General features: G+C 40.6%; 1 protein-coding gene across 1 annotated transcript in view; it reads right to left on the minus strand.

Moving 5' to 3' along the window:
• cacnb2a (calcium channel, voltage-dependent, beta 2a) overlaps nt 1-22,829 on the minus strand; it is a 95,936-nt gene extending 73,107 nt beyond the window's left edge. Inside the window, exon 1 of the mRNA XM_076290023.1 lies at nt 22,586-22,829. Within this exon, the coding sequence (XP_076146138.1) occupies nt 22,586-22,618 (33 nt within the window). The 5' untranslated portion in view covers nt 22,619-22,829. The remainder of the gene's footprint in view (nt 1-22,585) is intronic.
• Between the last annotated feature and the right edge of the window lie 2,655 nt (nt 22,830-25,484).

The following is a 25,484-nucleotide window of genomic DNA, read 5'->3' on the forward strand; positions in this document are numbered from 1 at the left end:
TGGTGGAGGTGGTGACACGCTCTCTCCCTCTCCCACACACACACTGTGAGCGACCGGGCGGTCAACCCACGTGTTGGATTGTGAGTTTGGGTGGAAATGGAGAAAAAGGCACTTACAGGAGAGGTTGGATGTAGCTTCTGTTAATTCCAATGATTTATTTATATATATATATATATATATATATATCCAAAAATAGCAACACTAATAAACTAAATACTTTTCCCTACCAAAAACAAACAAAAATAGCACAAACAATGCATAGTCCAAAGTATCAGCATAACACATAACTTACTCTGCCTCACAACAGGAGAGTCCACCTACTACGCACACTTTGGGAACTGAGCTACCCCCTTAAATAGCCCCAGCTATTACTCTCAAATGGCCCGTATGAGAATAATTGAGGCACACCATTGAACTAGGGAAACATCAAAATATGGCTCAATAATAGATAGCATAAATCAACATAACAATGATATAGAAAACAACAGAAAAGTATATAATGAACAAAACATATGTCTGTTATAACTATGCACCTAACCACAAGGCATAAAGAAACAAAACCACCAAAAGAATATCCTAAACACCCCTGTAGCATAATGCCCTGCTCCCTACCCCTGCAGAATGTTTAAAATAACCTGTCCCGGCGCGGAGCGCGCTTCCGCAATGGGACAGTGACAGAGGTCGGAGCGTCAGGAAGTGTTGTGAGTAGATGTATGCGTTAACCAGATTATGGGCACTATACAGAAGATATGACCTGGCAAATGGACGACAAGCTAGTGGGTACCACACTATGTAATTGTTATTGACAAGAATGAAGTTGGTAATGACGTTGTAATGAGTGAATGAATGAATGAGCGGAATCGCGGCAAACCAAACAATTGGTTTACAGCGTGAACGAACGCCAAACCGGCGGCAAACACCCGACACCAATAATAAAACCCCCCGTACATCTCTTGTATAACCCAAAGCCCCCCGAACATGCAACAACACTTAACATCACAAACAAAACATTTTACATTCAAAGAGGGACGCAGTGGAGAACTGTGTGCGTGTGTGTACGAACAAATGAGTCTCTTTCTCTCGTGTCTGAACTTGCAGGGCAACGCGGGTGAGGTAGTGAGAACGATAAAGTTCAGTTTCTCACACACACACACACATTAGGTCATGCATAGTCTATCACAAGATGATGGGAATGCCGGCCCTGTATGGATAGGGATAGGGAGTCATTATCTCTACAGCAAAAGGCCTGCTACATAAAAAAAAAATGTCAGCCATTTATTGGTAATGATTTACACTGTTGATTTGCTATCTACTTCCCTGATCATTTAGGACATACAGTACACTATGTGTTCCTTATTGTGTGTTCATGTCCTTGTGATGTGTGTGTCTTTGTCAGCTAAGAAAAACATAAAACATAAAAACAAACATAAACAAAAACAACAAAAAGAAAACAAATACTAACATTGTTTACTAACATTGTCTACTAACATTGTCTACTAACATTGCCTACTAACATTGCCTACTAACATTGTCTACTAACATTGTCTACTAACATTGTCTACTAACATTGCCTACTAACATTGTTTACTAACATTGTCTACTAACATTGTCTACTAACATTGTCTCTCGTCTTGTCTCGTCAGCTCACTCCTGATCTGTGCCTTGCCGTGGCGAGTGAGCTTTTGAACTAAACAGGTCTTGTCTACTTGTGTTTGTGTGTCATCTGAATAATATATATGTGCCCCATACATGGAATCAGAGTGCCTACTGTATGTAGTAAATGGAAAATCTCTACAGCAAAAGGCCAGTCTACCGCTATGCATTTGGTTTGTTTCTGCCATTTATTAGTAATGATTTACACAGTTTGTTCACTACTTACTATTTACCTGAGCATTCAGTATTGTGCAATATAGCATACAGAAGGTGAGGGACATTTTGGGGGGAAAGAAGTGGTGCATTTTATCATTCAAACATGCGACTTTTCATGAAAATTCTATAATCCAAGATGGCCGCCACCATATGACGTCATAATATGCAAATTAGATATAAACATTTAATCTCTACATAAACTTTGGGTCATCCTTAATATTTCTCTAATTTACAGAAAGTCTCTATCTCTTATCACTTTTAAGATATAGCCTTTTGAAATGAAGATGTCAAAATTGATCGTTTCGGAAAAAAACCTCTGGCGCCTAAAGGGTTAAGCACCTAACCCCTCACTGCTCCCCGAGCGGCTGAAGGGCCCTTAAGCACCTAACCCCTCACTGCTCCCCAAGCGCCACTGCGCCGGGATTAGTGTGTGCTTCACCTCACTGTCCCTCACGGGATCAAAGGAGTATATATACATACTTTATACTATACTTATACACACACACACACACACATTACAGGGCCTTACACACACACACACACATTACAGGGCCTTACACACACACACACACACACACACATTACAGGGCCTTACACATATGTCAGAGTTCTTCTGTTGCCCCCCCTTTGCTCTTTTCAGCAGTCTGATCCAGGAAGCCTTCATCAGCCAATCAGATCACACCTGATCAGTGAAGTCACAGCTGACCAAACCACCATTAATGCTGCAACTTGACCTGCAACCACACCTGCAACTTGACCTGCAACCACACTATCATTACTATACAGATGTCAAGAATATCATCGCTGAGCCCAACCAAGATAACCTTAACCTTACCCACAGCTAAGCATAACCAAGCTAACCCTAATGCACAGCTAAACATGCACAAGCTAACCCTAATGCACAGCTAAGTTTAGCCAAGCTAACCCTAATGCACAAGCTAACCCTGGATCAAGGATACCCCCCCTGGGTGCTAGTACTGACTTGGCTACAGTTTGCACTAATTTGATTGGGTGTCAAGTAACATTCATGCAACAGGGAAGCAACAGCTGTGGCCCCAAAGGCACCTGATTCATTATAAGCTACTGATGGCCTCTCTTAACCAAACCATTAACACATCTAATGGCACCTGATTCATTATAAGCTACTGATGGCCTCTCTTAACCAAACCATTAACACATCTAATGGCACAGAGATCTCTGCAGTGTTGTGGTGCTATCAGCATCTTCAAACCTGAAAAGAAAAGCTATAGGCACCACAATCTGCAGATGTCCAATCACTACTGCTTATAATGCTGCTACTGTTAGCATTGCAATTAACATTAATAGTTAAGCTAGCAACATCCCTGCCACTAATGCTACTACTAACACTTCTGCAAGATCAGGCAGACCTACTATCTTTACTGTTAGCAATGATGCTGCTACAAGCTCTTTAGTTAGCCATGAGACTGATGTTATTGCTAATGCTACAACTAGCACAGATGCATGTTATTGCTAGCACCACTGGTGAAACATAACACTGCACATTTGAAAGCTAAAAGAAGTGCTACATCTGCAGCTATTTTTCAGGCTCCAGAGTTAGTGGAACACCATCCAAGGGCACGAGTATCACCCCAGTGGATCACCATCCAAGGATATGGGTATCAGCCGGGAGCTTTCTGTTGAGCTCAGAGTGTTCTTATCGGGCATGTGATGTCCAGAGGTCACATGCTTCTATCTGAGCGGGACTGCATGGGTCAGCAGCGATTAGCCTCTCCTCTGCAGGTGTGTGTGCGCGCATGCTGACTCCACGTAGCTTGGATTCTGAAGACTCATCAGCGACCTCCTTCCTGCTGCAGCAGTCACTGAGGAGCCGTCGTGGCTGCGCTGGACCACAAATCCATGAAAGCAGCTGCTTTTGCTGGTGTGTGTGTGTGTGTGTGCGTGCGTGCGTGTATATGTGTGTGTGAGTGTATGTGATCAGCAGTCCTAGCTCTCCTTGCTCTAGGATCACAGCTGGTGTGTGTGTGTGTGTGTGTGCGTGCGTGCGTGTATATGTGTGTGTGAGTGTATGTGATCAGCAGTCCTAGCTCTCCTTGCTCTAGGATCACAGCTGGTGTGTGTGTGTGTGTGTGTGCGTGCGTGCGTGTATATGTGTGTGTGAGTGTATGTGATCAGCAGTCCTAGCTCTCCTTGCTCTAGGATCACAGCTGGTGTGTGTGTGTCCAGGTGTCCAGTCTCCAGCCCATCTCCCCAGCAGCATCACGTCCCCCCCTCCCCTCTCCTCACACAGCCCACCTCCTCCACTTGCGTCTCTCTCTCCTCCTCCACTTGCGTCTCTCTCTCCTCCTCCACTTGCATCTCTCTCTCCTCCTCCACATGCATCTCTCTCCTCCTCCACATGCATCTCTCTCCTCCTCCACTTGCGTCTCTCTCTCCTCCTCCACATGCATCTCTCTCCTCCTCCACTTGCATCTCTCTCTCCTCCTCCACTTGCGTCTCTCTCTCCTCCTCCACTTGCGTCTCTCTCTCCTCCTCCACTTGCATCTCTCTCTCCTCCTCCACATGCGTCTCTCTCCTCCTCCACATGCATCTCTCTCCTCCTCCACTTGCATCTCTCTCTCCTCCTCCACTTGCATCTCTCTCTCCTCCCCTACTCACATCTCTCTCTTCTTTCCCCCCTCCTCCTCTGGTCCGCACACACACACACACACACACACACACACACACACACACACACACACACTCTCCTCTAGCCCACCCGGACATCTTTCTATCCCACTCCATCCTCACCCACGAGCTGCCTGCATCATTCACTGCACCTTCCTGCTGCACCTTCCTGCTGCAATCCCCAAACCCTCTTCCCTCTCATATGCACTCTCTCTCTCTCTCTCTCTCTCTCATATTCGCTCTCTCTCTCTCATATTCGCTCTCTCTCTCTCTCTCTCTCATATGCGCTCTCTCTGTCTCTCTCTCTCTCTCATATGCGCTCTCTCTCTCTCTCTCATATGCGCTCTCTCTCTCTCTCTCATATGCGCTCTCTCTCTCTCTCTCTCTCTCTCATATGCGCTCTCTCTCTCTCTCATATGCGCTCTCTCTCTCTCTCTCATATGCGCTCTCTCTCTCTCTCTCTCATATGCGCTCTCTCTCTCTCTCTCTCTCATATGCGCTCTCTCTCTCTCTCATATGCGCTCTCTCTCTCTCTCTCTCTCATATGCGCTCTCTCTCTCATATGCGCTCTCTCTCTCTCTCTCTCTCTCATATGCGCTCTCTCTCTCTCTCTCTCATATGCGCTCTCTCTCTCTCTCTCATATGCGCTCTCTCTCTCATATGCGCTCTCTCTCTCTCTCTCATATGCGCTCTCTCTGTCTCTCTCTCTCATATGCGCTCTCTCTCTCTCTCTCTCTCTCATATGCGCTCTCTCTGTCTCTCTCTCTCATATGCGCTCTCTCTCTCTCTCTCTCTCTCTCATATGCGCTCTCTCTCTCTCTCTCATATGCGCTCTCTCTGTCTCTCTCTCTCTCTCAATTTTCAATTTCAATTTCAATGGAGCTTTATTGACATTACTCAATGAAGCAGAGTTGCCAAAGCAAACATATAACAAAACAACACAGATACAATATCTGTTTAAAAATAAAAAATAAAAATAAAATAATAATAATAATAATATAATAATAATAATAATAATAATAATAACAAAATGATAATAATTAAAAAGAGAGAATAATAAATTAAATGTATAATGATACAGTATTACTATATACTGTATATTTATCAATGTGCTATCATGGGTATTGGTTATTGATATAAAGCAAAGCATGTCACAATATGGGTCACTCACTTCCTCGATTTATGACATGTTAACAGGTACTGCGCAGCGAGTTTTACACAACTTGTATGCTCTCCCAACAAGTATGGGAGCTTGTCTTCATTTTCTAATAGTTCAAACTGAGGTATAATTTGGCTGAATTGAAGGAAATATTGGTTCCTGACTGTGTTGAATTTATTGCATTCAGTGAGGAAGTGTTTTTCATCTTCTACTACTCCCTCACTGCACTGCAAACACAACCTTTCCTCCCTAGGAAGCCAGGTTTGCCTGTGTCTTCCCATTTCTAAGGCCAGAGAGTGTTCACTTAATCTATAGGATGTTAGTAATTTTCTTTGTTTGTACTCGGTAATTTATTTTAGATAAGATGCAAATTCATAGTTGGAAACATTTCAATTTGTTGGATTGTTCAATATTGTTTAGCCAATATTTGTAATATTCTTCTTTTGTTAATTTTTCGATATGTTTTAACTTTGCCTGAGACATGTCAGGTGTATTCAAATTCAAATTGTGTTTTGATATAAGATAATCAAAAGGATCGATCTCTCTCTGGGTGGGTTCTCCTCTGTAGAAGGGCACTGTGATTATATTCCTCTGGTTTTGAGGACAGTACATGGTGATAAAATTTGCATGTTCTTTTTTGAATATCAACTAATAGTGGATATCTTCCAAGTTCTGCTCTGCATGCAATATTTGTTGCATTCCTGTGTACCCCCAAGATGTTCTTACAGAATTCCAGGTGTAGTGTTTCTGCTGGGTTTATGCCCCAAATTTAACTGCCATATAAGATAATGGGCTTGATAACCGAATCAAAAATCTTTTGCCACAATTTGATAGGGGTGTTGTATTGGTATAGTGATTTTCTTATGCAATAATATGTTCTCCGTGCTTTGTCAACCAGGTCTTTAATAGCCAGATTAAAATTGCCTGTGGAGGAAATATTTAGGCCCAAATAGTTATAGCTTGTCACTTGGGAAAGTCTGCTTTCACCAAGGGTGAAATTATATTTATTGTCTGTTGAACGTGTCTTTTTTTGAAATATCATTATTTTAGTTTTTTCTTTATTTATGAGGAGGTTCCAAATTTCAGAGTAATTTTCCAGGATTGACAGACTCTCTTTTAGCCCCTCCTCAGTTGGGGACAGAAGTAGGAGGTCATCCGCAAACAGGAGACATTTAATGTCTCTACCCCCAATTGTGACTCCTGATAGTTTGGATTTTGCTATGTCTGATGTTAGATCATTGATGTATAGATTGAAGAGTATAGGACTAAGACTACAACCTTGCCGAACACCTTTGGCTTGTTTAACCCTTAGAACCCGATTGACGCAAAGTGCGTCAAAAAACACACCCCTTCTTCTCTGTTACATTGCTCCGGAACGGTTCATCGCAGCGAGATGAAACCTTTATTGCACGACAGAGCAGAAGTGGGGCTTTCCAACGAGACTACACACTTGTCTGTACGATCAAGTATGAAAATTAAAAAAAATCATGAAATTAAATCAAATTGCATCATATTTACAGTCTATACTTCTCTGCGTTCACCTGCACACACATTACTCTAGTTTGAATTACTCGCGAACCCGTGATCGCATCGATATGGCAAGCATATCAGATGAAAGAGGAGGCACAGGGCTATCCATTGCTACCATGTTTATCGATCCTTCGGGCTTATAAAACCAGACGAAGTGACTGCAAAATAATAACGTCATGTACACAAACCAACGCTGCACACTCATTACTCTCGTTTGAATTACTCGCGGACCCGTGATCGCATAGATATGCCACGCATGTCAGATGAAAGAGGAGACTCAGAGCTATCATTTGATACCAAGTACATCCTTCTGGGTTATAAAACAGATGAAGTGACAGCAAAATAATAACTTCATATAGCTGGACTTACCCCACGTTTTTGTCTGTTCTTGTGGCAAAGCATGTTTATAATCCAATGCTATCATGTGTTTCTCTATGGCAAAGCATGTTCATATTCCGGTTTTGAGATCCTAGCAAATTCCTGCATGGCATCCAATTCAAGGCTCACATTGCATCCCAATTTGTTCAACAAATAAACACCTTTTTTGCCTTTACTTTGTTCATGGCAATCCAGTAAAAAGTTGAGAATTATTATGACAGCATACACACAGGCACGCAGGCTAACACATAACCTCGGGTCAAGTCAGGTCAGATCAGTTCGTGTCACAGATATGGAGCTCAGAAAGGTCACTATAAAAAATGGCATTTATTTCCGTAAATCACACAGCAAATATTTCTGTAAATTGCTCAGCCCCAGAGTATCCCTCCAACATGGCAATTATATTGCCCGATTCAGGACAGTCTGCCCTACAACCACATGAAATGCATGTAGAGCTGTGAGCTTGCTATGGTGAGATACATGTCAAAATATAAGAATTTTTATAATACACTTTTTATATTTTAATTCTTTAAAAATCAAAATAAAATCAATGCTAGTATTAATACATGACATTATGGCATCTAGAATAGCCTAGACTCTCCTGAAAAAAACAATATATAATATATGTGTGTGGCACTTACAATGACCAGAATAAATCCTTATGAATAAAGGTAGTGAAAATGCCCTAAAAACAGCTTAGGGTTCTAAGGGTTAAAGTATGATGTTCTTTTATCATCGATTTTGACACAACATCTGTTGTTTTTGTATATATCTTTTATAAGGTCATAGATTCTTCCCCCTATCCCATTTTCTATCAGTTTAATTAAGAGTCCATCATGCCAGACTGAATCGAAGGCCTTCTTGAAGTCTACAAAGCATCCAAAAAGTTTTCCTCTGTTGGTGTTCTGTACATATTTTTCAATTAATGTCTGTAATGTATATATGTGGTCAGTTGTTCTGTGTTTTGGCATGAACCCGATCTGGGAGTTACTTAGAACCCTATTTTCCTGTAAGAATTCTACCATTCTGTTATTTATGATGCTACAGAAAAGCTTTCCTATGTTGCTGCTTACAGCAATGCCTCTGTAGTTGTTTGGATCTAGTTTATCTCTGTTTTTGTAGATTGGTACGATTTGATTTTCTTTCCATGGCCGTGGGAAATGACCAACAGCTAGAACTAGATTGAAAAGTTTGAGAATGGCTTGTTTCAGTATTGGGCTGCTGTACTTAATCATTTCATTATGTATCCCATCGCACCCACATGCCTTTTTGTTTTTTAGGGTTTTTATTTTTTCGTTTAGTTCAGCTAGTGATAAAGGGGTGTCTAGATTGTTCAATTCATTTTTTACTTTTGATTCCAATTCTTGTAATTTATCAGTCAATTGTGTTTGGAGTGGATTTAGTTTATCTTCACTGTAGAGTTGCCCAAAATGGTCTGTCCAGATGTTTGCATGACATAGGGGAATCTGTTTATTTTTTTTGGTGATCTCAAGTTTGTTCCATAACTCCCAAAATGAATTTTGATCGACAGCATCTTCTATGTCTTGTAGCTTTTTATTCATGTATGTGCCTTTTTTCTGTCTTAGTAATGATTTGTATTTGGTAAGAGTTTGTTGGTATAGTAACCGTGTGCTTATATTTGTTTGTTCCCTATGTTTCTTATTTGATAGTGTTCTTAACTGTTTCCTTAATGTTTGACATTCTTTGTCAAACCACTCGTTCTTTTTAGTTTTAGATTTCTTTTTCTTGTATTTTTTCTTTACTTTTAGTATTTTGCTGGCCACTAAATTAAAAAATTTCAGAAATCTTTTCTGTCGCTAGATTTATGCCTTCTCTATCCTCTTGAAATTTTGTGAACAAAAATGTGTATATAAGGTTTTCAATTTCGGTACTATTAAGTTCAGTCTCATATTGAAGCACACTGTCAGTTCCCCATCAAAATTGAGTTGGCAGGGGATAGAGTTTAGTTTCATGTTTTTGGGATGTTTCTTGTTTGACTCTCGTTTTTAAACTCAGAGTGATGTGGCTGTGGTCTGAGAGTGGAATTTGAGGCATAACCATAAAATAATTAATGTAGCTTGGATCAATATCTGTTATTGTATAGTCTACAACACTACTACCAAGATGTGAGGAGTAGGTGTACCTACCCAGAGTCACCTTTCATTCTACCATTAGTGATGGCGAGACCCAGGCTTTTACAAAGCTGAAGCAGCTGTTTGCCATTTTTGTTAACTATATTATCAGCGCTCTGACGTGATCTTTTAAATTTGTTTTCATTTATTTGAGCTTCAGTGATATATGCATAGCCATTTGGGTTTATATAATCTTTTTCTGTACCTGTTCTTGCATTCATGTCTCCCATTAGCAAAACTGATCCTTCAGATTGGAATTGTATGATTTCTGAATGCAGAATTTCAAAGGTTTCTTCAGAAGGGTAGGGTGATTCATATGGGGGTATATAGATGGCGCATAGATAGATGTCAAAATCTGAGAAAGTGAGCTCCTTTTTTAACTTAATCCATATATGTGACTTTCCCTTCTTTACAGGATAAATATGATTAGTAAGATTATCTTTAAATAATACTACAATTCCCCCTGAGTCTCTTCCACATTTTACTTTAGGATGTTTAACAGAAGGAATATAGAGTTCCTTGTAATGTGGAATGGAGTTAAACTTTTCTCCTCCTTTACTCCATGTTTCTAACAGTATTACAATATCTGAACTATTTAAAATATTTACAAAGTCAGGATGTGTACTCTTCTCACCAAAAGCAGATGAGTACAACCCTTGTATATTATAGCTAGTAATTCTAAGTGATGTCATTGTGTATCTTTAGTCTTTGCCATAAAGAAATATGTATGTTTTGTCTTACATCAAAGTTAACTTGAGGCTAGGTTGTATCAAAATTAAGTATAGGCCTAATTATCTAAAAAAAAAAAAAAAAAAACTTACTTACTTAAATGAAACTTACATCCAGATTTATATAGAATTGTACATACACACACACACACACACCTAAACAGATAGATATACATATACAAATATGTATCTAGAAAAACATGAACAGATAGATATACATATACAAATATGTATCTAGAAAAACATGAACACACACACACATACATACACACACAGACATGCAAAGCCTAATACCCCCCCCACACACACACACACACACATTCACACAATGCATTTTCTTCTCATTAAGTAAGTCTAGATTAACAGAAAAGTACTATTAAATGAAACTTAAGGCAATCTTTACCCCCCCCCCCCCTCACCAACACCAACCCACACCATGCACACAGTTTGACATGTCACACTTACAGGCACTCGCACACACACACACACATACACACACACACACATAGATATACCTAGACATGAACATTTATCCACATGGGTGTTTGCAAATACACACACACACACACACACACACACACACACACACCCATACACACACATACAGGTCCCTATCTGGCAGACATGGAGCCTGGGCATGTTAATTGTTCACAAATAAATTTTAGCATTTCTTCAATATTGCTTAACTCGGTTACTCTAACTTCTCTACCTACTACAGTTGTTCGGCTTTCTGTCTGTACTTCGGGTGTATTAGTCATCTCTTTAACTGGATGTTTCTGTTTTCTGTTCAAAGCAGTGTCTTTGATTACCCTTGCAAAAAGTCTCATCCCACCTTCATGTATGTGCAAGCGATCATACAGATGCTCCCTTGTGATTTGAGTGTGGTGGGCTATTTGTACATTTGGCATGCTTGCACATGCCTTGCCGATTTCTTTGTTTATGGAGTTGATGGTTCTGTCTGGAATGTCCTTTCGTGGTAGAAGTGTTGATATGATGATCTTTGAGCTTGGATATAGGTTGGTTGCCATCTTGGCTAAATTGGTCAAGGCTTTTGCCACATCTGTGTTGTGGTTGCCAAGGTCATTAGTCCCTGTGTGAACAATTATATGGTTGGGCTTGTCCAGCCTACCCTCTCTCAGCAGCTTTACAGCTGACTGGACAGTAGGACACCACATTTTCCTTACTGACCTTTTAGGAAACAGCCTCCTTGGATTTAGGTGGTTACCATTTGAGTCACAGAGGATAATGATGTCCTTTCCCCCTTCTCCGCTGATTCCACATCTGGTGTCAATGTTGCTGTGGCTGCTGTTGTTGTTGTTGTTGTTGTTGCTGCTGAACGTGTTCCTGTTGCTGCATGTCTGTTGTTGTTGTTGTTGTTGTTGCTGCTGAACGTGTTCCTGTTGCTGCATGTCTGTTGTTGTTGTTGTTGTTGTTGCTGCTGAACGTGTTCCTGTTGCTGCTGTTGTTGTTGTAGCTGTTGGAAGAGTGACTGTTGCAGTTCAAAGTGGGACTGTTGATTCTGTTGATGTTGTAGTTGGATCTGATGTTGCCTGCGATGAGCGAACTTGGTCTTTGTAAGCTTTCCTCTCTGCCACAATCCTTTTCGTCTATCAGACTTTGGGTATGCTGTGATGGTGCAGACGAAGAGGCATTGCCCATCTGTGAGGTCACATGTTGTTTCTGTGTTCTGGTTGAGCTGTTGCCGGTGAGAGAGGTGTACGACCTTAGCTCGGTCCTCATCTCCTCCAGTTGACTCTCCAGAGCCTGTGTATGTTGTTCTCTCTTGGACAGTTCTTGTTTCACACTTGTCCACTCACGCCTCATCTCCTTGTTGACCTCCTCCAGCTGCCTCATAGCAGTGCATAGCTGTTGAAGCTGCACATTGGGGTTGCTGATCTGGATGACCTGCTCTTGGAGCTGGCAGATGTTGTTGGTAGTTTCTTCTGTAAATACGAAGTAGTCCTGTTCCAGCAGAGAGAAGTTGTCTTGTAGTGCTCTTATTCTGGGAGAAGTGGGAGCCTTTGGTTGGTATAGGGGTGTGTTGAGGCAGGATTCATCAATTCTCACTTTGATGGCATCTGGCTTTTCATTGATTTGGTCTTTTCTCTCAGGATTTTCCAGGACCTTTTGGACCTCTCTCTTCAATAGTCCAAATTTAGCCTGAAATTCACTGAGACCAGCTTCTGGTCCTTGGATCAGAACTGTGCCATTGTGGTATATGTTGATGGTCAGCCTTGCCCCCTGTTCATTTTCAAGGGACAGTTGCCTGCCTTTACAGATACCTCCCTTTCTAATGCAGTTCATTTCAGTCAAAAGTGTGCAATGCCAAGCATCTGTGTTTTTAGTGAAAAACAGCAGGTTGCAGCAAACTCTTTTATTCTCTGGGCCACTGTAGTCTAGGAGAAGGGTCTCAGGGTGGTCTCTCAATAGTGCTTCCTTCATTTTTTTCTTTTTGTCCATTGATTTAATGTCTTTGGGATATGTTATCTCCATTTTATCTTCATTTTTAAAAAATGCCTCTGCTTTGGGCTCATTTTTCTTCAAAGAAGCATCCATTATGATGTCATCGACAGCCATAACTGACATTTACTGTTGATTAGCTTGTTTAGCACTTTAGCTTTGTCTTCTCATTCAATTTCCACTGTCTTGTCAAGTAGTACGGAGGTCCTACCTTCACAGATTTTTGCCTCTGTTGGTTACTTCAATGTCTTCAATCGTAGAATTTGGAATTTGGGAGCAAAACATACATTTTCTGGCAAAAAGCCAAAGTTGTCTCAGCAGCTCATTTTTCTGCTGCCTGTTGTCTCCAGAATTCTAGAACTCTCTCTCTCTCTCATATGCGCTCTCTCTGTCTCTCTCTCTCATATGCGCTCTCTCTCTCTCTCTCTCTCATATGCGCTCTCTCTCTCTCTCTCATATGCGCTCTCTCTCTCTCTCTCATATGCGCTCTCTCTCTCTCTCTCTCTCTCATATGCGCTCTCTCTCTCTCTCTCTCTCTCATATGCGCTCTCTCTCTCTCTCTCATATGCGCTCTCTCTCTCTCTCATATGCGCTCTCTCTCTCTCAAATTCAAATTAGCTTTATTGGCATGACAAAAAACATTGTGTTGCCAAAGCTTACACATGTGGTATAATTGTACAGATTTAAATAATAATAATACAAATAATGGTAAAATAATAAAATTAATAATAATAATAATAATAATTAAAATGTATACTGATTAGGCAAAATAATACAGTGGAATGTAAGAAGGAAAAGGAAAAGGACTCACTTTCTCAATCTTTGACACTCTTTCAGGAATTGTACTGCTATCGTAGCACAATTGTGCCCTCCCAACAAATACGGGAGCTTGTCTTCATTGGGTAGCATGGGGAATTGTGGAGCAATCTTGCCAATGTGGTCAAAGAATTCTCTCCTAACCAGGGTGTCATTTTTACATTCTGTGAGGAAGTGTAACTCATCTTCTACTACTCCTTCGTGGCATTGTAGACATAGCCTTTCATCTATTGGTTTCCATGCCGACCCCTCTCAACTTCCAGAGTGTGCTCACTAATTCTGAAGGAAGTTAGAAGTTTCCTTTTTTTATAATCTTTGATATTTGTTAAATATGGTTCCAATTCATAATTTGTTTTTATTTTTTGATAACAGTTCAATTTGTTGGATTTTTTAATTTTGTCTAGCCAATATTTGTAATATTCATCTTTTGTTTTGTTGCATTCCTGTGTACCCCCAAGATGTTCTTACAGAATTCCAGGTGTAGTGTTTCTGCTGGGCTTTTGTCCCATAGCTCATAATTATTTTGATGTTTTATGCCCCAAATTTCACTACCATATAGTATAATGGGCTTGATAGCCGAATCAAAAATCTTTTGCCACAATTTGATAGGGGTGTTGTATTTGTATAGTGATTTTCTTATGCAATAGTATGTTCTCCGTGCTTTGTCAACCAGGTCTTTAATAGCCAGATTAAAATTGCCTGTGGAGGAAATATTTAGGCCCAAATAGTTATAATTTGTCACTTGTGAAAGTCTGTTTTCACCAAGGGTGAAATGATATTTATTCTCTGTTGAACGTGTCTTTTTTTGAAATATCATTATTTTTGTTTTTTCTTTATTTATGGGGAGATTCCAAATTTGAGAGTAATTTTCCAGGATTGACAGACTCTCTTGTAGCCCCTCCTCAGTTGGGGACAGAAGTAGGAGGTCATCTGCGAACAGGAGACACTTAATGTCTCTACCCCCGATTGTGACTCCTGATATTTTCGATTTTGCTATGTCTGATGTTAGATCATTTATATATAGATTGAAGAGTATAGGACTAAGACTGCAACCTTGCCGAACACCTTTGGATTGTTTAAAGTATGACGTTCTTTTGTCATCGATTTTGACACAACATCTGTTGTTTTTGTATATATCTTTTATAAGGTCATAGATTCTCCCCCCTATCCCATTTTCTATCAGTTTGAGCAAGAGTCCATCATGCCAGACTGAATCGAAGGCCTTCTTGAAGTCTACAAAGCATCCAAAAAGTTTTCCTCTGTTGGTGTTCTGTACATATTTTTTAATTAATGTCTGTAATGTATATATGTGGTCAGTTGTTCTGTGTTTTGGCATAAACCCGATCTGAGAGTTACTTAGAACTCTATTTTCCTGTAAGAATTCCACCATTCTGTTGTTTATGATGCTACAGAAAAGCTTTCCTAAGTTGCTGCTTACAGCAATGCCTCTGTAGTTGTTTGGATCTAGTTTGTCTCCGTTTTTGTAGATTGGTACGATTTGATTTTCTTTCCATGGCTGTGGGAAATGACCAACAGCTAGAACCAGATTGAAAAGTTTGAGAATGGCTTGCTTCAGTATTGGACTGCTGTACTTAATAATTTAATTATGTATCCCATCGCACCCACATGCCTTTTTGTTTTTTAGGGTTTTTATTTTTTCATTTAGTTCAGCTAGTGATAAAGGGGTGTCTAGATTGTTCAATTCATTTTTTACTTTTGATTCCAGTTCTTGTAATTTATCAGTCAATTGTGTTTGGAGTGGATTTAGTTTGTCTTCACTGTAGAGGTGTCCAAAATGGTCTGTCCAGATGTTTGCATCACATAGGGGGATCTGTTTAGTTTTTTTTGAAATCTCAAGTTTGTTCCATAACTCCCAAAATGAATTTTGATCGACAGCATCTTCTAAATCTTGTAGCTTTTTATTCATGTACGTTCCTTTTTTCTGTCTTAGTAATGATTTGTATTTGGTAAGAGTTTGTTGGTATAGTAACCGTGTGCTTATATTTGTTTGTTCCCTATGTTTCTTATTTGACAGTGCTCTTAACTGTTTCTTTAATGTTTGACATTCTTTGTCAAACCACTCGTTCTTTTTAGTTGTGGATTTCTTTTTCTTGTATTTTTTCTTTACTTTTAGTGTTTTGCTGGCCACTAAATTAAAAATTTCAGAAATCTTTTCTGTTGCTAGATTTATGCCTTCTCTATCCTCTTGAAATTTTGTGAACAAAAATGTGTATATTAAGTTTTCAGTTTCGGTACTATTGAGTTCAGTTTCATATTGAAGCACACTGTCAGTTCTCCATCGAAATTGAGTTGGCAGGGGATGGAGTTTAGTTTTGTGTTTTTGGGATGTTTCTTGTTTGACTCTTGTTTTTAAACTTAGTGTGATGTGGCTGTGGTCTGAGAGTGGGATTTGAGGCATAACCATAAAATAATTAATGTAGCTTGGATCAATATCTGTTATTGTATAGTCTACAACACTACTACCAAGATGTGAGCAGTAGGTGTACCTACCCAGAGAGTCACCTTTCATTCTACCATTAGTGATGGCGAGACCCAGACTTTTACAAAGCTGAAGCAGCTGTTTGCCATTTTTGTTAACCGTATTATCAGCGCTCTGACGTGATCTTTCAAATTTGTTTTCATTTATTTGAGCTTCAGTGATATATGTATAGCCATTTGGGTTTATATAATCTTTTTCTGTACCTGTTCTTGCATTCATGTCTCCCATAAGCAAAACTGATCCTTCAGATTGGAATTGTATGATTTCTGATTGTAGAATTTCAAAGGTTTCTTCAGAGTAGTAGGGTGATTCAGATGGGGGTATATAGATGGCGCATAGATAGATGTCAAAAGTGAGTTCCTTTTTTAGCTTAATCCATATATGTGACTTCCCCTTCTTTACAGGATAAATATGATCAGTAAGATTATCTTTAAACAATACTAAAGGATGTTTAACGGAAGGAATGCAGAGTTCTTTGTAATGTGGAATGGAGTTAAACTGTTCTCCTCCTTTACTCCATGTTTCTAACAGTATTACAATATCTGAACTATTTACAATATTTACAAAGTCAGGATGTGTACTCTTTTCACCAAAAGCAGATGAGTACAACCCTTGTATATTATAGCTAGTAATTCTAAGTGATGTCATTGTGTATCTTTAGTCTTTGCCATAAAGAAATATGTATGTTTTGTCTTAAATCAAAGTTAACTTGAGGCTAGGTTGTATCAAAATTAAGCATAGGCCTAATTATCTATAAAAAATGTAAATAAAAAAAACTTAAAAACTTACTGAAATGAAACTTAAAGCCACATTTGTATATATAGAATCACACACACACACACACACACACACACACATTTTTTTTTCCATTGTCGGAGTAGCGACACTTGACCTTTTTTTCAAACGTCCTGCCATTCCGACACGAGGTCATTAACAGTGCCATAGCCAGGATTTTTCAACGGAGTGGACTTTTGCGAAGTAGGCCTAGGGTGGGCCTTTATTTTTTTTATTCCAATATGGGCAGTATAGCCTAGGCCTACAGTAATCGTCCCAACTTTAAACAACACACGATTTCATCACAGCTCAGACGATTCATGGCAAAAAAACAATAAAAGGCTACATTGATAAATAGCAGGGGCAACATTGGGGATTGGATTCTATAATAGGCCTATGCACAAGAACTTCAACCGAAAGGTTAGTCGCGTCTGAAGTAAAATTTACAAAATTAAGTTATTGTACTCACACGAACGGCCATAAACTAAGCTTTCCAACAATATTATGTATATCGAGGGTATTGCAAATAGTATTGAGTATTGGATAGTCACCGACCCTCATTAGATGTGGATATTTGGAGGTTAGGATAGCCTTCAAGAAACAAGGTTATCGCAGTTGCTGTGAGACATACGGCCCTTCTCCAGTCTCTCTCAAAATCAAAACACACCCAATTCACGCTTGGACTTTTCGATTATGTTTCTAAATGTTGGGACTGATGGACACTGAACTCTGGGGGTTATTTGAACGTTCGTTGTGAAGTGGTTTACTGTAAAAGGAGCGTCGGATATCCCGCCTGTCTTTGCACAATTATAGGGCCATGATAATGCATGCGCTAGCCTAGAGTTGAGAGAAAGAAGACTAAATAAATATGCAGACATGTTATGTGCAATTCAACAACTGCACGCATGACATATAAAAGATATATTCCTAGCCTACATTATTGTGTAGTAAATTGAGTTTATCCAACCTGCTGGCAAGCCAAAATGTGTTGTTATCATTGTCCTCTATGCAATATAAGCAACTTGAATATATCGCACATCCAGTTTGAACACCCTGATGGACACTGAACTCTGGGGGTTATTTGAACGTTCACTGAAGTGGCTTAGGCTACTGGAGCGTAAGAATTCCGCCCGTCTTTGCGCAATTGGCCATTGATTGACGGCCGTTAATTAATTAATATAGGTGGCCTGCACGCACAGAGTTTGTTTGATGCATGGAGTCCCGCCCGTTTTCCCCTGAGAGCTTAGAGAATAAAATGAGGAGAGCTTCCTGTGTTTTACATAATGTGTAACATTTATTCACATGGCCAGTTCAAAATCACCTAAGGTTTTGACTGAAATATGTGCCGATATCAATTATTGGGAAAAACATTGTTTGGAGTGGATGGCGGGTGGATTGTTGATGTAGCTGCAGGTGCAGATGACATGACTACAGCTCATCCATGCATCTAGGATGTTGGAATTTGATAGGATACAGGAACTGCAGAGATACATTGAAAATGAGGATTGGTAATGTCGGAATAGCGGTACAAAATAAAATCGGAGTAGGGGCATGTCTAAATAGAGGCATGTCGTAATAACGGGATGTCGTAATAGAGGGTTGTCGTAATAACGGGATGTCGTAATAAAGGGTGCACCCCCTCTCAAGTTGCTGTGACCAAAGCCGACTATTTGTATTTCTACCCAAAGCAGTTCTGTATGACTATTTGTATTTGTACCCAAAGCAGATCTGTATGACTGTTTGTATTTGTACCCAAAGCTATAACAGACACTTGTCAAAATGTGATGCTTCCGTCTCCCCTCCCTCTTACTTGCCATAATCACCACACCCAGGAAAGCACTTACAGGTTTTTTATGGACTTAAGCCTGTTTTGTCTAATGAAAAGTGCAGATAGTTATTAACAATTATCAGGAACATTTTCTGATTATCGATTTGGGAAAAGGCATCAATCTCATGTCTAGTGGAGTGTGACCTTATTTGTTGTTCTGAAATGTACCAAGACCTTCTGAGTTGATTTTGTTTTATTTTTAATTTAGGGAGGAGTGGAAAACATCGCTACCAATGTGGAAGGTGAAAGGTCATGTGAGGTCACTGTCCACTTCCCCTGAGGTTAAGAGCCTTTACTGCAATATCCAGTATACCTGAGGGCAGGGTTTAAAATTAGCACCCGCCACTCGCCAAATGCAGGTAAATATATGTTTTGGCGGACAAAAAAAATAGGCTTACTCGCCATTGGCCGGCTGATAAAATACGCCTCTTCCTTGCTTCAACAATAAATTATTAGTATTGTACACACAAGACTAGCCTTCTACTGATGTAAAACACATTACGACAGCTGGTGTGATTCGCGTTTTATTTTTCGAATTTGTCCCTGGTTGTCCACCGTCACTCAACAACATTCGAAAAGGTAAGTGCGTTTGTTTGGTTTTGTCAGTCAGCGCTCAAATGCGCTTCTGAGCTCAAATTGTGCTACCCCTGCTGAAAAAAACAGCTAGAAACCAGCTTATGCTGGTAGCTGGTTTAAGCTGGTCTTTGCTGGTTTTCTTCCAGCTCTTGCTGGTCTTTGCTGGTGTAGCTGGTTGGACCACCAGCTGGATATGCTGGCGTGACCATCTGAGGAAGCTGGTCATGCTGGTTTGACCAGCCTGTCTTGTGGGATACAGCTGGTGAAAGATGGTCATGCTGGTGACCAGCCTGCCAAGCTTGACATTGTTGGTGTAAGATGGTCATGCTGGTTTGACCAACATAAGCTGGCACGGCCAGTTAAACCAGCAGTGTAGACCAGCAACACCAGCTAAAATGACCAGCTTGAGGTGGTACAACAAGCAAAACCAGCTGAATTACCATCGTTAGGTGGGTAAACCTTCTGAAGGTATGTTTTCGCAAGAGATTTGCTGGTCTAGCTGGTCAACCATCATAGGGTGGTCAAACAAGCTGGTCAACCAGCAAACCACCTTTAGCTGGTCAGGCTGGTTTTTTCAGTAGGGACATCTCGCTCATAAAAGTGGAACAAATGTAACTCCATAGTCAGAGACGGTCAGAGATCATCGGAGCAATGTTAACAAGTATGTGGCGACATATTGCCGGTGTAAAACAGCCAGTCAAAAGAAATGCCGAAAATAATCATACAACTGCCCTACTGAAAAAACCAGCCTGACCAGCTAAAGGTGGTTTGCTGGTTGACCAGCTTGTTGACCAGCTTGTTTGACCACCATATGATGGTTGACCAGCTAGACCAGCAAATCTCTTGCGAAAACATACTTTCAGCTGGTTTACCCACCTAACGATGGTAATTCAGCTGGTTTTGCTTGTCGTACCACCTCAAGCTGGTCATTTTAGCTGGTGTTGCTGGTCTACACTGCTGGTTTAACTGGCCGTGCCAGCTTATGTTGGTCAAACCAGAATGACCATCTTACACCAACAATGTCAAGCTTGGCAGGCTGGTCACCAGCATGACCATCTTGCACCAGCTGTATCCCACACGACAGGCTGGTCAAACCAGCATGACCAGCTTCCTCAGATGGTCACGCCAGCATATCCAGCTGGTGGTCCAACCAGCTACACCAGCAAAGACCAGCAAGAGCTGGAAGAAAACCAGCAAAGACCAGCTAAAACCAGCTACCAGCATAAGCTGGTTTCTAGCTGTTTTTTTCAGCAGGGTGAGAATCAAACAAAAAGAAAATTCAGCGAAAGATGGCGCTTTTCAGAAACAGAGGTGAGGAGAGAGTGGCTAATATACAACAGTGTGACAAAGTCAATGACTTGCAGCATTTGTGACAAATACTCAACACATCGTACATGTTCATTTGTTATTGGCAACCCTAATATGAAAGTAGAGACGATCAAAGACCACGAAAGATCCCACGCCCATGCCAATGCGGTTACGATTGCTACTGTGTCAGCCGAATCAATATCTTCGACACTAACTGTGCAAGGTCTCACAGGAATGACCGATGCTGTGTGCAATGCATGCTGGTGTAACGTGTACTGTATATAGTATGATGAGATTGAAAATAAATTACATTTCTTCTAACAGCTTCAGAAAACAGTCACTAATATAGTTCCCTACTTACAATTAACTAATTGATGGACAATTAACAGAATGTCATACCATTTTACTATTTAAAAAATTAGTGGCCGGTAAAAATATATAAAATATAAGTTAATTGTATACGCTGCCTAAGGGTTAGAGCCTGCACTGCGATGTCCAGTATGAGGGTTAAGCCTTAAACAAAGGTGTCAAAAGGCTTAGACATCATTCAGAATATCATTATTGTGACTAATAGCAATATTCTATACAAAAAACAGCTAGATATTGAATTTCCCCTTGGGGATCAATAAAGTATCTATCTATCTATCTAGATATTGTAGTAAATTCTCATGATGTGCTGATTATTGTGTGTTATGTCTATTTTCTACTTTTTTGAATCCCAAATCAACTGTAGTTCTACACCTATAACTGATGAATCATTGAAACATGTTTAACACTTATTTAGATGTGTTCAAACACTCAGGCTGTTTGAAACTGTCATCCAACATAAAACAAATGCTTGGCAACTTGCAGCAGAGACTTAACCCTAACCCAAACCCTAACTCTGACCCTAACCCAAACCCTAACTCTGACGCTAACCCTAACTCTGACATCACCGATGTAACAAGTCAGGTGCTGATTATTTGGAAGCATTTTTAGACCATTCAGAATAATAGATGGAAGACTGGATATGTGTCGGATAAGCATTTGAAGGGTTGGATATGTGTCGGATAATCGTTTGAAGGGTTGGATACGCGTTGGATAAGCGTAATCCACTGGACATGTTTTCATGAAGTAGACTGGAGATCCACAGCACTGTCAGCCCCTTAGAGGTAATGGTGAACCCTTAGGGATGAAAGTTTGTTAAAGTGTTTGAAAAGGATTGTGTGTCTTCTGAGTGCTCAGTATTAATGTGTGTGTGTGTGTGGAGCGTGTGTTTGAGTCTCTGGTTCTTATGCAACACATTCCAAACTGGCCACTCAAGCTTCTGTTACTTTTCACTCACAACAGTAACCCTAACCCAACAGTAACCCAACAGTAAGCAACTCGAGCAACAAATCAACCAACACAACTTCACTTTGTTAAACATACAAACCTTAACTGTGACCAAATTAACCAACACAACGTCACTTTGTTAAACATACAAACCTTAACTGTGACCAAATCAACCGACACAACGTCACATGGGTAAAAGACGAGCCTTAACTGTAACCAAATCAACCAACACAACGTCACTTAGTTCAAAGACAAACCCTAACTATGACCACAAGCCCTGAGTTTGTCCAACCCTCTTCACACACTGGACACACACCATCACACATGCCAGAGTGTTCTCCAAACTGAGCTTGATGAAAAAGGACCGATTCCTCCGGCAGCCGAGAGGAAGAGAGGGAAACAGGGATACGAGACAAGGGAGAGAGAGAGAGAGAGACCAAGAGAGAGAGAGATGAAGATAGAGAGTGAGAGAATCAGTGCTGTGAAACTCAGACGAGAGTGAGCAAGAGAGTGAAATGGTGCATGTGGGAGAGTAGTGGGTACAAGAGGCCGCGTCTCCAAACTCACCCCGTCAGAGTCCTCACTGGCCGAGAGGTACATGTCTCTCGTTGGCTGGCCCGAAGAGGGGGGGCCGTTGTGGTGTGGGAGTGCGTTGTGATTTCTCCAGGCTACACGTCGCCTGCCCTCTTCCACTCCTTTCCCTCTGTCTCCCACTTCAACTCAGCGGGTGGAACTTTTTAAAGCTGCTCTCCTCCCTCTCTCTCTCACTCTTCCTCCCTCTCTCATTCACTCTTTCTGCCCGTCGTCCGTGCTCCCCTGCCCCCTCTCTCCTCTCTGCCCTCTTCCTGTCTTGCTCTCCTCCCCCTCCCAGCTGTTTCTCTTCTTCCCAGACAGCAGCCCAAAAACAAGGCCCTCCCTCCCTCTCTCTTCTCCCTCTTCTCTCTCACACACACACGGCTAGCGCTGCTTACAGTATGTTTTGGAATGTACAAGTCTGCGGCCTACTCTCATAGTCTTCCGACGAACAGAGTGAATGACTCTGGTTATACTCTACACACACACACACACTGCACATAGCTATGGTTATACTCTACACACACACACACACACAACACATAGCTATGGTTATACTCTACACACACACACACAACACATAGCTATGGTTATACTCTACACACACACACACACACACACACACACACACACAACACATAGCTATGGTTATACTCTACACACACACACACACACAACACATAGCTATGGTTATACTCTAACCACACACACACAACACATAGCTATGGTTATACTCTACACACACATACACACACACACACACACACACAACACATAGCTATGGTTATACTCTACACACACACACACACACAACACATAGCTATGGTTATACTCTAACCACACACACACAACACATAGCTATGGTTATACTCTACACACACACACACACACACACACACACAACACATAGCTATGGTTATACTCTACACACACACACACACACACACACACACACACACACACACACACACACAACACATAGCTATGATTATCCAACACTTAGTTATGATTATCCAACACATAACTACGGCCCTCAAATCGGCCGGGCACAAATAGCTACCCTGCTGAAAAAACCAGCCACCCACTAAAGGTGGATTGCTGGTTGACCAGCTTGTTTGACCATCGTATGATGGTTGACCTGCTAGACCAGCAAAACTCTTGTGAAAACATACCTTCAGCTGGTTTTCCCAGCTTATGATGGTAATTACTCAGTCTGGTTTCAAGAGTGGTCATTCTACTGAAACTGCTCTTCTGTCTGTGACTGAAGCATTGAGAGTAGCTCTGCTGTCCTCTGCTCAGTCATCAGTATTAATTATACTAGATTTATCTGCAGCCTTTGATACTGTTAACCATGACATTCTCCTTTTTATACTATCTGAACTGGGAATTTCTGGAAAAGCTCCTGACTGGTTTGAATCTTACCTTAAAGGGCGTTCTTTCAACGTGTCTTGGCAGGGACAGGTATCTAAGTCTCATGACCTCACCACAGGTGTGCCTCAGGGATCAGTATTAGGACCCTTGCTTTTCTCTATTTACACTATTTCCTTAGGTGAGACCATTTGCTCCCATGGATTTGACAATCACTGTTATGCAGACGACACTCAACTTTACCTGTCTTTCCCACCTGATGACTCTAGCGTTTCCCACCAGATTTCTGTATGCCTTATCTGACACAAGATTCCACACTGAACTTCTTGTTCAGACCATGGTCATCTCTAAGCTGGACTATTGTAATTCACTATTAGCTAGTTTACCCGCTTGTGTAATAAGATCATTACAGCTGAATCAGAATGCTGGAGCACGCCTGGTCTTCAATCAGCCAAAGTGGATCTCTCTCTTTGGCCTATAGGACACTGACTAGATCTGCTCCTAGTTACTTTAATTCAATAATCAAGCCTTACATCCCCAACCGCCCACTGCGGTCTTCTGATGAGCATCTGTTATGTCGACCAGTCATAAAAAGGTCTAATTCAAGACTCTATTCCTCAGTGGTTCCATGTTGGTGTAATGAGTTGCCCAGTGCTCTCCGTTCCTGTGGTAGTTTTGGGTTGTTTAAGAGGGGTCTAAAGACATTCCTGTTCAACATGTGCTTAGTTGTTTAAACGCTTCTTATGTGTTATGGTTTGTATAATGTTGTTTTTATTTTCATTAGGCTGTTGATTAATTTGACATTCTTGTTTATTATTGATATTCTCCTTAATGTAGTCTTACCATGATATTGTTTTTATATTATTGATTGAATGGACATTATTGTTTTACTATTGCTTTTCCTCTCATTTTCATTGCTTATTTTATTAGGCTATTAATTGAATTGATATTGTTGTTTCATATGACTATTTTCCTTATTATAGTTTGACCAACATTCTAATCTGTTTAGTTATATTTTAAATATTATGTTGTTTTTGTATTTGTGTGTCGCTTTGGACAAAGGCGTCTGCCAAAGCACATTGGTTACCTTTACCCTTGTCTATTGTGCCAATTTAACTAACGTTGTGTAGCGTTTTGGGTTAGAATCATACCCAACTTGCTGGGTTTAATAATGTACCCAGACCATTGGGTTAGGATAATTCAATGTGGTGTTGGTCCAATAGTTAACCAGCGGCTGGGTTATATTTGGGTTATTTTTGAGTGCACACTGTCACAGTTACCAGGACCAAGTAAAAGCTAAGCATTGTTATATAAAACACATACACAAATGCACACATACACATTTGCCTGCACATTAACTAACACACACAAACACACACACACACACACACACACCAGGACAAACAAGAGCCTTTACACCTCTCCACACACACACGCACGCACACACACACACACACTGTTTTACCTTGCCTTTCTTTGACATGTTCAAACTACATGTACACACACACACGCACACGCACACACA

This window comes from Alosa pseudoharengus, unplaced genomic scaffold (genome assembly GCF_046254945.1).
Source record: "Alosa pseudoharengus isolate Yale_2024_CS ecotype anadromous, Long Island Sound unplaced genomic scaffold, YU_APseudo_1.1 YU_APseudo_1.1_scf_18, whole genome shotgun sequence".
Lineage (NCBI taxonomy): Eukaryota > Metazoa > Chordata > Actinopteri > Clupeiformes > Clupeidae > Alosa > Alosa pseudoharengus.